We start from the raw sequence: 14,287 nt of genomic DNA on the forward strand, positions 1-14,287 counted from the left end.
AGCCTCCTAATATGTATATTTTGTAGGGGCAGAGGAACCAGCCACTGTTGCAGCAGTTAACATGTTCACAGGGCCTGTGGTGAGTCTGATGCATGCAAAAATGAAGTTCTACAAGCTACTGAGGGAGAAAAGGAACCATTTTTTTTCCAAAGCTTTCTAAAACAACTCTACTAATTTATACAACCTATTAGTAAAAATTAAATGGCCTCTGTAGGTTTAACACAGGTACTCTGTAATATGTAGTGCACAGCCTAAATATGATGGGCTTTAAAAAAATTGTGGAATCATTTAGGTTGTAAAAGACCCTTAAGATCATCGACTCCAACCGTTAACATAGCACTACCAAGTCCACCACTAAATCCCTAAGCACCTCTAAACCCTAAGCACCACATCAATACCTCCAAGGACGGTGACTCCACCACTTCCCTGGGCAGCCTGTTCCAATGCTTGATAACCCTTTCAGTGAAGAAATTTTTCCTAATATCCAATCTAAACCTCCCCTGGTGCAACTTGAGGCCGTTTCCTGTTGTCCTATCGCCTGTTACTTGGGAGAAGAGACCAACAGCCACCTCACTACCTCCTTTCAGGTAATTGTAGAGAGCAGTAAGGTCTCCCTTGAGCCTCCTTTTCTCCAGACTAAACGACCCCAGTTCCCTGAGCTGCTCCTCATAAGACTTGTGCTCTAGACTCTTCACCAGCTTCATTGCCCTTCTTTGGACTCGCTGCAGCACCTTGATGTCTTTCTTGTAGTGAGGAGCCGAAAGCTGAACACAGTATTCAAGGTGCAGCCTCACCAGTGCTGAGTACAGGGAGGACAATCACTTGCCTAGTCCTGCTGGCCGCAGTATTTCTGGTACAAGCCAGGATGCTGTTTGCCTTCTTGGCCACCTGCCTTCTGTTGGACGCTGCCGGCTCGTATTCAGCCAGCTATAGACCAACACCCCCGGTCCTTTTCCACCAGGCAACTTTCCAACCACTCTTCCCCAAGCCTGTAGCATTGCATGGGGTTGTTGTGCCCTAAGTGCAGGACACGACACTTGGCCTTGTAGAACCTCATTCAGTTGGCCTTGGCCCATTGATCGAGCCTGTCCAGATCCCTCTGCAGAGCCTTCCTACACTCAAGCAGATCAACACTCCCGCCCAACTTAGTGTCACCTGCAAACGTACTGAGGGTGCACTCGATCCCCTCATCCAGATCATTGATAAAGATATTAAAGAGAACTGGCCCCAATACTGAGCCCTGGGGAACACCACTTGTGACCGGCCACCAACTGGATTTTACTCTGTTCATCACAACTCTTTGGGCTCAGCCATCCAGACAGGTTTTTACCCAGTGAAGAGTACACCTGTCCAAGCCATGAACAGTTTCTCCAGGAGAATGCTTTGGGAAACAGTGTCAAAGGCTTTACTAAAGTCCAGGTAAATAACCACTTAAACAAAATGCTAGATTTGTACTATTGTTAAGGATGGTTCTGCAGTGTATAAACATGCAGTGTTCTGCAGTGTAAATAAATCTGGTTTAGCAAGAAATTGGTTAACAAGTTGCCAACCATAACATTATGTTTGCTGGACATACCATTGTGTTCAGCTATTTGTAGGTGATACAAAGAGTTTTCTTGTCCTAAACTGCATGAATGACAAAGTAAAGCCTTTGTATTTGTTTCAACTGTGAAAATTTCCTTTTACATGGGAAATGTCCTGGAAGAAGGAAAGAACAAATTAAGTGTCAGAAATGGGAGAAGCAGAGAACTGAAATACAGGGTGAGAGGAGCCTTAACACTTTGGTGTTGGAGGTTGCTATGACAGTTACATGCTACAACTGTTGCAGTTGTACTGTGTGCCATTTGGAATGCATTTTCTCCCTCATTTTGTGGGATCTCTCCAGAGAAGAAGGAAGTTGAAAAGTTAGACCTTAGGGTGCCTTATTCTTAGAATGAAGTATCTTGGTCCTCTTTGAATTTTCAGGCCTGTGTTTCAATAGAACTTTAAGTTTAATGACATTTTTTTTGCGCGATAGCAGTGTGTGTCTATTACAGTATATTGAAGAACGTTCTATATTTACGTGACAGTTTGGTTGTACCAATTAGGTAGGTTAGATTTTTTTGTGTATTCATTGTGTAATTTCTAAAATGGATGAAGAGTATTGGTTGAGGCTTCAAATTTCTAGCAATATGGGGAGACTGGAAGAATTAGAGAGTAAATGTGGTACATTCCTGAAGAAGTTAGATCCTGACTTTCCTCAGTTTCTGAGAACACATAATACTGCATTATACACAGAAATTTTTAACAGCATGGTGGGTTGAGCAGAGACATACATGTCTGAGCTCATGCAGCTCAGTGTTGTGATGACAATCAAAGCCGGTGAAGGCAGCCAAATGTGAATATGCTCTACCACAGTAGGTGTTAAGATATTGTGCCATTAGCCTTTTTCCTAGGAACAAATCTGTAGTGCTGACTTGCCTTTGTGCCCATTGTGGTAAGGACATCAGTGTAAACGTTACCTCTTTTGGGGCTGAAGTTTGGGGAGGATTGATTAAAATCATCTATGTTAATTGCTGGTTAAAATATATTCTCTCAAAAGCTGGTTCATGCCTCTGTGAATGCTAGTTCAGGTGCCTAGGTAGCAGTATGCTGCAGTTCAGCGTTTGGGTATTCTTTGACACTTTGTCAACAAATACGGTCAGCTTAACTTGATTTACCTGAATAAGAAGTTTCAGTCTTCAATGCTATCTTGTCCATTTACATATATTGTGTTTAATATATGTGTGTGCCTGCTTGTGTACATACATATATATGTAGTTTAATGTGGGGAAAAAATTCTTTAAGTGGAAAGAGTGATTTGTTTTATCATTTTCTTAATTACCCTGTCTCTGTTGATGTACCTGTATGTTAGCTTCACATGCCTAAATGAAAAAGTCAGTAGTGAATACATACTGTACATTCAAACTACACATAGAGAAGACTTTGAAATGAAGACAACTTCGAGCCAAACTTCTCTTCAGACTCCTTGTCCCATCAGCTAAAAGAGCAGGACTATTTTTAAAATTGAAAGCTTGATCTTTTTGAAATGTGGCTCTATCTGAATACCTTGTCTTGATTTCACCACTTCTCTCTTGCCCTGGCGTTGTTTTAAATATATCAATTTCAGTATATTATTATGACATTTAAAGTAATTTCTTTATAGTAATGAATATACTTCGATAGTACACATGCAAATTTTAATGTGTTTCAGCCTTCTACGTAGGGAAACTATCCCTCTTTCTGTAGCTGTAAATTTGTGATTTTAGTTAAAAACTAATCTTCTGTTTTATTTACATACCAAAATAGGAGTTCAGGACTGCAGGTATGCTAAGAAGTTGCTGTTAGCACCATCGGCTGAAATGGCACTTGCTGTATTGATTGGTGGTATTGATGTCGAAACATGGACACTTTAACTCAGATCTTGGTAGGGAATTTGGAGGTGAAGTGGTAAGAAATGATAAACTGAAAATATAAAAAGCCAATCTTATTGGGTATTAGTACTATTTGTTGCATAATTTTTAAACTTTCCAGTTTTAAGAAAGAACACTTGTAATTATTTAATGAGATACTTAAAGTATGTAACAGCTTTTGCTTAGTACCATAGTCCATGTTAACTGCAGGAAATATCTGTGGGAACAGCACGAATTGTTTTCCATTTATTATCACCCACACCGTTGTCAAAGTTGAGTTCAATATTGAGACCATAAATTAGTATTTCAAAGTAAAATTACTGTCTTTCCAACAACTGTGTTCTGTAATAGAGAGGGAGGTATAGCTGATTTTTTTCCCGGTATTGAAGTTTGGCTGTCATTTTGGATTATGCAGAGGTAATGATGCCTATTCAGAAGAAACACCTTGATGTGACATAAAAATAAATACTTGCTATATTTTTTATGAGTTTAAGAACATTGAAATTGCTTTGATTCATTTCTCTGAAAAATGATAGCAAAATCTTTTCATACTTCAAAGGATTCTTGTTTGCATGCCAAGGGGGGTATTCTTCTGAACTACTTTTTTCCTGTGCATTTTACTATAGCCATAGGAACAGTTAGTGTCATGATTAATGTTTCTTGGTCTCTTATTTGTGGAATTTTCATCTCAAGTACTAGTTATAGTGATTTTCTTAATTCTTGACAGTCTCTTCTGAAGTGCAGAGGGAAGTGATATCCCATGATAAATACTCAGATATATCTGATGTTCAGTGGGGAAACATATATGCTCACAGGGATCCTTTGTGTCTCAAGGGTAGCTCTTGGAGCTCTACGCCAAAGTACTGTTTGAGCTGCGCTTTGCTTCTTTCACAGGACAACACTTCTGAAAGCCTAGGATTTAGTATAGAGTGAAAATCAGTTACTGCTTTCTTTGTGCTGTTGCAGAATCACAGAATGGTTGAGGTTGGAGGGGACTTCTGGAGGTCATCTGGTCCAACCTCTGTGCTCGAGCAGGGCCACCTAGAGCCAGGTGCCCAGGACCATGTCCAGACGTCTTTTTAATATCTCCAAGGAGGGAGACTCCACAACCTCTATGGGCAACCTGTGCCAGTGCTCAGTCACCCTCACAGAGTAAAGAAGTGTTACCTCATGTTCAAATGGAGCCTCATGTGTTTCAGTCAGTGCCCATTGTATCTTGTCCTGTCACTGGGTACCACCAAAAAGAGCCTGGCTCTGTCCTCTTTGCAGCTTCCCTTGAGGTATTTGTGCACATTGATGAGATCCCCCCTGAGCCTTCTCTTCTTCAGGTTGAACAGTCCCAGCTCTCAGCCTTTCCCCACAGGAGAGACACTTTAGTTGCTTAATCATCTTTGCGGCCCTTTGTTGGACTCTCTCCAGTATGTCCATGTCTCTCTTGTGCTGGGCAGCCCAGAACTGGATACAGTACTCCAGGTGCTATATCTTAGGACTTGTGGACCTACCCCAAGAATTGGCTCATTTTGCCTTCCTTTCAGCCACCTGATTTGTTTGAGCCAGCTTTCAGATTTGAGAAGGACTCTATTTCTTTGCCAATTTTTAATTAGACCAAATTCAGCTTACCTTAGTGTTCCTTCGTCAGGAACTTGTCTTTTATATGCCCAGCCAGCCATGTTTCCAAGTTATCTCTTGGTCACAACTCTGAAATCAAAACTTGGCTAGAAAGAAGGGGCTCTGAATGGAGATATTTTCACTAAAATCTGAATGGGACTTAGAAGAGATCTGATGCATTGTTTAAAGCGTTTGTCTTGAATGTTTACATTCTAGGGTTTGTATTTGGTGCCTGGAGGATGCCGGGTGTGGACAGCCATATTAGAATTTTTATTTTCTCACCATGTACCCACTTTACCTCCCCTTTATCACTTTGTTGTACAGATCATGCTTGTTGTCAACAGCCATAACATTTTCTAGTTCTTACCAGAGAAATCATGGTGTCTGTTCCAGATGTTCTCTAAATCATGAGAATAGGTAAAATGGTGATGTGAATGGTGGTGGGCTGAAGCAGAGGTTCTGAATCCTGCTTAACACTGCAAAAGTTGAGCAAGCAGTGTTGTGCTCTAGCTGTACTGGCATACAGTTGGCAGAATGAAAAAGATCACTACATTAACCAATGTGACTAAGCCAGCAAAATTCTTTGGGCACACCCAATTGTACTGGCAAAAGATTCTTATTACTGATGTTTATTCTGTCAACTAAAGTTCCTCTAAAGAGCTTTTGCCAGTAAAAGCTGCGTGTCATTGCAGTATGATTCCGCTGGCAAATCTTTGTACGTAGACAAGTCCATTATTATGCAGCCCTGTGTCCAATTGGGTAAAGTTTGTTCGTTTTGTCCTGGAAAAAGCACAGCAGTAAGGCTTGGAAATAGTCTGTCTTTCCATAAAATCTGTAACTTTTTTGCCACTTGTGGCACAGGGCTCTTAATTTATTGCACATTATTTCCTCCTTCTTAGTTGCTCCTTTCTAGATTTATTTAGAGCTAGACTTCTAAGAGTATTTTTAAAGGAAATGTCAAGCCTTATGTATAAACCCCAAGAGTTTTTCATCTGTCAGCTTGTAAGTTAATACGATCACACTTTTTTCCTCCTGTTTCTTTTTTCCCCACTATAATGACTAAAATGTAGGTGCGGGAGGTGTGGGGATCCTTTAGAGGCGAGGCACAACACTGAGCAAGTGAAAGCTTTTGTTTAAGTGAAAGCCTAGAATTACCACAGTGGGAGCCCTGGGACATGAATGCTGATCAAATGGGGACCTGATGCAGTGGAGCCCTGCTCAGGAGTGAAGCTCAAGGGAAGGCACCGCAGGGGTGGATAATACACTTGTGTTGATTAACATATCATACATACGCAGTGTCGTGTTTTGCTCTTTATCGAACTTGCTTATGTAAGGCAGGTGCTGTTGTCCGAATTCAGAGATCTGCAGCTCGCCACCATCATTGGTGCCCGTGCCAAAGTAGGCGCAGATGTGGGGGGCAAGCAAGCTATCCCAGGTTACCGTAACAAGATAAGATGTGCTCAGGACTTTTCGTGCTCAGATGGGGGAGGTGAACCATCCTGGTTTGCCATAACAAAGTCTTTTTGAGCCCTGCACCCATGCTTTTCATTTTTGTTAAATATTCTTGTTTAGGGCAAGGGGTGAGAGGCTGTTGTTTTTTCCCATATTCTTCTTAGTTTTTACTGTTTTCAGAGGTTGTCTTCAACTCACTCTTCTTGGACTGTAGTATCTGACAGTATCCTTATAGTTTTTCTGTGAACTATTAGTGGAAGAGTTGTGTGATTTCTGTAACGGTATGTGGAAGGAGAGAGCATCAGCTCATCTAAGTGTGTCTGGTCAAGGACCTTTTCAGTGCCGAAAGGGGATAATAAGAAAAGGGGGAATAAGTAGGAACATTCTGAGAAAGAAACCTGACCATGAAAAAGTAAGGGAGGCAATAACAAGGACCAAACCTGGTCAGTCACTAATTGATGAGGGTATGTAGAATGTGGGAATGTTTATTTCAGTGAGATTGTTTGATCAAAGACCTTGTCAAATGGGATTATAAGGAAAAGGAGGAAGCCATAAACAAAATATACAAAGACACAAACCTGCCAGACAAACTTAATGGAGACAAAGACAAGAAACAAAGCTGGTCAGTCACACTAACTGATGGGCTATCAGTAAACTGCATGCAAATGAGGACTTTGTGACTGATCAGGATGCAAACCTGAGGGTCCAGGATATTGGAGGGTGTCAGTGGGAGCCAGCCGAGGAGGCAATGTGTGCAGGGTAAGTGGATCATGGAGAGACAAAATGGGGCCAGGCAGAAAAGGAGACGCTTGTGTGAACTGTGGTCAGTTTTTAGACTTGTTTGGCCGAGCCCTGTGCCTGATGATCACTGCAGTCTGTCCTATTTTATTAGATCTTAACTATCTCTCTGTATAATCTCACTCTTTGTCCCATGTGTGTGATTGCTGCAGGGACTTAAGTGAGACCAGCTGGAGTGGAGGCTAGGCCAGCAACTGGAGTCTCACCGGAGGTGTAGGCACCACCGAGTCTGCAGAGCCAGCCATGACAGTGAGTGGGGGTCTCAGCATCAGCAGTTGGAGGGGCTGTAGCTCAGTGGATTATCTTGTTGGTTTCCTCCAGACTTTGTATCCATAGTGCCAGCTATTTGGGGGACTTGTGTGAGTAGACTGGGTGCCAGTTACTGGAGTCAGACCAGGGATGTGGGAACCCCTGGCCTGTGTCAGTTGCTGGAGCAAGTGAGGTCTAAATACCAGCTGCTGGGATGGGTGAGTGTCTCGGCTGCCAGCCCCTGGAGCAGGAGTGGTATGTGTCCCTAAAGCCAGCTATTAGGGGGACTAGAGTGAGTGAGGGTCTCAGCACTGGTGGCAGGAGCAGGACCGCAGGTCACAGCCCATGTGCCTAGTGCCGACTGCTGGAGAGAAGTGAGTGTCTGTATTGTCCCAAAACCTGCTGTGCATGGCAGGGAGGGGGTGTGTTTGTATTTGCTGGCCATCTTCAAGCTGGACCAATTGGTTAGTAGGGGGGGCCTTGGGACCAAACTGGAGTGTCAGGCAGGGTCCATGCTGGTATTTTGGGGGACCTGCAAGTGTGGGGTGCCTGTGGGACAAGTATGTGAGTGCCACGTGTCTGCAGCGAGCACCAAGCTGGACCAGCCAGCGAGTCGGGGACCCATGGGGCAGGTAAGGGGGCCTGGGACTGGGGCAGGGGTGCTGGGTAGGCAAAGGGGGTGTGATGATACTGAAGATATCCATGAATGTGTGTGTGCTGGTAAACCTGGAGAGTGTTGTGTATGTGCTGCACTAGTGACCTTCTGTTTCTGCCAGCCCACGAGGAGGAGGGGACTTGGCTGTCAGTGCTTGTGTTCATGCAAGTTCTGTATGTGGGTGCTGTTGAAGGCACCAGCTGCTGGTCTGTTGGCAGTGCCTCTGACCAGCCGTGTCAATGCCCTGTGTGTGCTATGTTTCTGGGATACATGCTCAGTTATACTACTGGTTGAACCTGCAAACAGGCAAGCAGCAGCTGTGACACTCAGCCTTGGATGGAGGCACCACTACCACCCAGCTCCCTGGGCACGCTGGACTGGGCAGGAGGAATTCCTGGGCCCAGAGGAGATGCCTGCTCCTCACATAACATCCCTTAACTTTCTTTTCCTTGCTGTTCAAAGAGGATATTTATTTCCTTTATTGCTTTGGCATCTGATGTTTATATTCACAGTCTCCAGTATGCAGGGGATCAAGAGCTCTGTCACTATGGTGAAAAATCATGAGATGTGTTAGCATAATGATGACTTGTCAATACGTTGGAACAGAAAGTAGATAAATAACTAGTCTTGTTACTCATTTTTAACTATTAGTGCCTTTCTCCAAAGTAATTCCTTATTTAGGCTAAAGATAGATAAAGATCAAACCATATTTCTTACGCCGTGTCACAGTTTAAAGCTGGGCCAGCTATTAAACCTGTGGCAGACGCTCTCTGTTAACCCTCCCCCCCCCCCCCCCCCCCCCCCACCCTAAGGGAAAGGGAAAAGGGAGAGAGACTTATGGGTTGGAAAGTTAAAACAGTTTTAATAAACTATAATAATGAAAAAGAGTATAATAATAATAATAGAAATAATCAAATATATACAAATATATACAAAACCAAGATCGAGAGCTTAGAAATCCTCCTCAGGCAGAGTTGCTCCCCCAGCACGGGCAGAGGGGAAAATGCAATAGCTCCCTGCCATCACACCTGCAGGCTTTTAACTGGAAAATTGGCAAAGCTCGTACCAATCAGTGGGAGACAGGAGGGCCCCTCCCTCCTGGGCCCCACCTCCAGGAGGCAGTGGGTTAGTGATAAACAGGAAAGTGAGAATGACATGTATGGGATGGAATACCTCGTTGGTCAATCTTGGGTCACCTGCCCTGTCTGCTCCTCCCTGCAGGTGCGAGCCCCCTTCGGCTCTTCACTCATAAGCCGTGAGGAATTTAGCAGTGACCTTGGTTTCTCTAAGACTAATTGGCCTGGTTTGGGCCAAACCAGGACATTCCACCCCTTATTCCATACCATTCACGTCATACTCAGATCACCAGTACCTTTTCATTTTCAAATATATATATACATATCACTAGTTTATGATTCATCTTTATGCAAAAAGTTCATCAAGTTCATTTAGTTCAGGATTGTGGGTTTCCATCTGGCTAGCTGTCTCTCAGCAGTCTCTCTGGCTAGCAGTCTCTCTTTTGTCATGGTTCGTGCCCACGGGTTGCAGGTTAAAGATGTCAGACTCGAGGAGGTTACTGGGTGCCACTTGATGAAGCTAGCTCCGGTCTCATCACCACTGTCTTAACCTGAAAGACACTTATGCAGCAACAACGTACAGTTCAGAATTAAGTAGTCTCACCCAGAATCAGATCACCTTCAGGGACACATCGGACTTCACCATCTTGCAACATCACCCACCAAGTACATCCAGGTCCCTGAGCAAAAGCAATCCCACGAATGGGTTTACCTTTGCCCGTTGCAGGAAGAATCCAGACAGTTTTTCCCAATAGATTCCTTTCATGCACCACCGGGACTTTATCTCCTTCTACTGTATGTAGAAGGTCCGACTGAGCAGGGCCAGCTCGATTGATAGATCCCCTGGTGTTAACTAACCAGGTAGCTTGTGCCAGATGCTTATCCCAGTTTTTAAAGGTTCCACCCCCCATTGCTTTCAGGGTAGTTTTTAACAGCCCATTATACCGTTCAATTTTCCCAGAGGCTGGTGCATGATAGGGGATGTGATATACCCATTCAATGCCATGCTCTTTGGCCCAGTTGTCTATGAGACTGTTTTTGAAATGAGTCCCATTGTCCGACTCAATTCTCTCTGGTGTGCCATGTCGCCACAAGATTTGCTTTTCGAGGCCCAGAATAGTGTTCCGGGCAGTGGCATGGGGCACAGCGTATGTTTCCAACCATCCAGTGGTCGCCTCCACCATGGTAAGCACATAGCGTTTACCCTGGCAGGCTTGAGGGAGTGTGATGTAGTCAATTTGCCAGGCCTCCCCATATTTATATTTCAACCACCGCCCCCCATACCACAAAGGTTTTAACCGTTTGGCTTGCTTAATTGTGGCGCATGTTTCACAATCATGGATAACCTGTGCAATAGAGTCCATAGTTAAGTCCACCCCTCGGTCACGAGCCCATCTGTATGTTGCATCTCTCCCTTGATGACCTGAAGTGTCATGAGCCCACCGAGCTGAAAATAGTTCACCTTTATGTTCCCAGTCCAAATCTATTTGAAACACTTTAGCAGCTTCATCCGCTTGTTGGTTGTTTCGATGTTCCTCAGTTGCCCGACTTTTAGGTACGTGAGCATCTACATGACGTACCTTCACGACTAATTTCTCTAGCTGAGCAGCAATATCTTGCCACAATTCAGCAGCCCAAATAGGTTTCCCTTTGCGCTGCCAGTTGCTTCGCTTCCACTGCTTTAACCACCCCCACAAGGCATTTGCTACCATCCATGAGTCAGTATAAAGATACAGCCTTGGCCACTTTTCTCGTTTAGCAATGTCTAAAGCCAGCTGGATGGCTTTTACTTCTGCAAATTGACTTGATTCACCTTGTCCTTCTGTGGCTTCTGTGACTTGTCGTATAGGACTCCATACAGCAGCTTTCCACTTCCGATGCTTTCCTACAAGATGGCAGGATCCATCGGTGAACAGGGCATACTGCTTCTCATCCTCTGGTAATTCATTATATGGTGGGGCTTCTTCAGCACGTGTCACCTCCTTTTCTGGTGGCATTCCGAAGTCTTTGCCTTCTGTCCAGTCCATGATCACTTCTAAGATTCCTGGGCGATTAGGGTTTCCTATTCGAGCCCTCTGTGTAATTAATGCAATCCATTTACTCCACGTCGCATCAGTTGCATGATGGGTAGTGGGAACCTTACCCTTGAACATCCAGCCTAGTACTGGTAATCGAGGTGCTAGGAGAAGTTGTGCTTCAGTACCAGTTACCTCTGAAGCAGCTCTAACTCCTTCATATGCTGCCAGTATTTCTTTTTCAGTTGGGGTGTAGTTGGCCTCGGAACCCTTGTATCCTCGACTCCAAAATCCTAGGGGTCGACCTCGAGTCTCCCCTGGTACTTTCTGCCAGAGGCTCCAGGTAGGACCATTGTCCCCAGCTGCGGTGTAGAGCACATTTTTAACATCTTGTCCCATACGGACTGGTCCAAGGGCTACTGCATGCACAATCTCTTGTTTAATCTGTTCAAAAGCCTGTCGTTGTTCAGGGCCCCACTGAAAATCATTCTTCTTTCTGGTCACTTGATAAAGAGGGCGTACAATCTGGCTGTAATCTGGAATATGCATTCTCCAGAAACCCACAACGCCTAAGAAGGCTTGTGTTTCCTTTTTGTTAGTTGGTGTGGACATAGCTGTTATTTTGTTGATCACCTCTATCGGGATCTGGCGACGCCCATCTTGCCATTTAATCCCTAAAAACTGGATCTCCCGGGCAGGTCCCTTGACCTTGCTTCTTTTTTATGGCAAAACCAGCTTTCAGAAGAATTTGGATTATTTTCTCTCCTTTGTCAAAAACTTCTGCTGCTGTATCACCCCACACAATGATGTCATCAATATATTGCAAATGTTCTGGAGCTCCACCCTTTTCTAGTGCAGTCTGGATCAGTCCATGGCAAATAGTAGGACTGTGTTTCCACCCCTGGGGCAGTCGATTCCAGGTGTACTGGATACCTCTCCAGGTAAAAGCAAACTGTGGCCTGCACTTTGGTGCCAAAGGAATAGAGAAAAATGCATTAGCAATGTCCATGGTGGCGTACCACTTGGCTGCCTTTGACTCCAGTTCGTATTGAAGTTCTAGCATGTCTGGCACAGCAGCACTCAGCGGTGGCGTAACTTCATTTAGGCCACGATAGTCCACAGTTAATCTCCATTCTCCATCAGACTTTCGCACTGGCCATATGGGACTATTAAAGGGTGAGCGAGTCTTGCCAATCACTCCTTGATTTTCTAATTGTCTAATCAGTTTATGAATGGGGATCAGGGAGTCTCGATTGGTGCGATATTGTCGTCGGTGCACCGTGGTAGTAGCAATTGGCACCTGTTGTTCTTCAACTTTCAGCAACCCCACAACAGAAGGATCTTCTGAGAGGCCAGGCAAGGTAGACAGCTGTTTAATGTCCTCAGTCTCTACAGCTGCTATACCAAAGGCCCATCTATACCCTTTTTGGGTCCTTGAAATACCCTCTCTTGAGGTAGTCTATGCCAAGGATGCACGGAGCATCTGGGCCAGTCACAATGGGGTGCTTTTTCCATTCATTTTTAGTTAGGCTCACTTCAGCCTCCAATACAGATAACACTTGAGATCCTCCTGTTACTCCTGAAATACTGATAGATTCTGCCCCTTTATGATCCGATGGCATTAGGGTGCACTGTGCACCAGTGTCTACCAGGGCTCGATACCTTTGTGGTTTTGATGTGCCAGGCCATCGAATCCACACAGTCCAATAAACTCGGTTGTCCCTCTCCTCCACCTGGCTGGAGGCAGGGCCCCTGTAATTAAGAAATGGATTCGTGCTGCTCACAGGGACTGGACCTTCATTTCTCCTATTCACACTTGGGAAAAAGTGATTTGAGGCCCATCTACCCTGGCTGGGGTCCTGCTCACTGGTAACTGGAGCAGCCATCCTCCTAGGAAAATTCTCTCTGGTATTTCTGTTAGCTTGCAACTCACGTACTCGTGCCTGTAGGGTACTGGTAGGTTGTCCATGCCATCTGCTCATGTCCTCCCCATAACCACGCAGGGCAAACCACAGGATACCTCGTGATGTGTTCTGTTTCCTTTGAGCTGGTCCTGTAGGAGAGCGTTTTCTCCTAGCAGCTGCAACGCGTGCCTGTGTAGGTAGAGAGTCAAGTTTATTCTCGATCCTGGACAGTTTGTCTGACAGTTGTTTAAATGAGTCCTTGTTTTCCTTAGTCAGTTTTTCCACAGCCGAGACACGGGCCTGCAGTGGGGAGGAAATACTATCTTCATACTGTCGCATACAGTTAGCCATTTCGCCCACAGTAGAACGTGCCATATCATCTTCTCCCCATACTAATGTTGACAATGTATGGGTACATGTCGGTGGAGCATTCTTCACAACCTTCCGGAACATGGATCGGTTGCATTCCACTTCATCAGGATCTACAGGATCTACAACTTCCCGTGGGTGTCTATAAATGATCTCTTGCACAGCCAGTTCTCTAAGGTAGTTAATACCTTTTTCTATAGTGGTCCATTTGCTTAGGTGGCTCATAACATCATCTTTATAGGGATACCTGCTCTTTACAGCTGACAAGAGTCGCCTCCAGAGACTGATAGTGTTTGACTTTCTTGCGAACGCCTTATCAATACCACCATCTCTGGACAGGGATCCCAACTGTCTGGCTTCTCTGCCATCTAATTGCATGCTGTCTGCCCCATTATCCCAGCATCGGAGCAGCCAGGTAATAATAGGTTCACTGTCATAACGGCTGAAGTCTTTCCTTATATTTCTCAGGTCCTTCAGGGATAAGGAGTGGTAGGTTATCTCTACGTCCGAGTCCTCTTGTGATAGTTCTGCTTTAGAAGGAACTTTCTTCTGTGATGGGTCTGTTTTAAAAGGACGATCGAGGAAACCCCCATCTGTGTTGGGCCCTAACTCTGCCTGAGAAGGGCCCTCACCTGGGTCATATGGTCGTTCTGCCTTAGAAAGCTCTGAGTCATCATCCTTCTCTTCACGAGCTGATTTCTTTTGGTATTTCTTCCTGGTTACAGGAGCA

General features: G+C 44.7%; 1 protein-coding gene across 5 annotated transcripts in view; it reads left to right on the plus strand.

Annotated features, from left to right (window-relative positions):
• Positions 1-14,287, plus strand: part of RNF38 (ring finger protein 38) — a 124,141-nt gene that overhangs the window by 67,514 nt on the left and 42,340 nt on the right. The window contains exon 1 of one of the 5 annotated variants that reach the window (XM_068423538.1): positions 7,459-7,538. The exons of the other annotated variants lie outside the window; for them this stretch is intronic. Within the exon in view, the coding sequence (XP_068279639.1) occupies positions 7,533-7,538 (6 nt within the window). The 5' untranslated portion in view covers positions 7,459-7,532. Of the gene's footprint in view, positions 1-7,458; positions 7,539-14,287 lie in introns of those variants that run through there. 5 annotated transcript variants of the gene reach the window in all.

This window comes from Nyctibius grandis, chromosome Z, assembly GCF_013368605.1.
Source record: "Nyctibius grandis isolate bNycGra1 chromosome Z, bNycGra1.pri, whole genome shotgun sequence".
NCBI classification, from domain to species: Eukaryota; Metazoa; Chordata; class Aves; order Nyctibiiformes; family Nyctibiidae; genus Nyctibius; species Nyctibius grandis.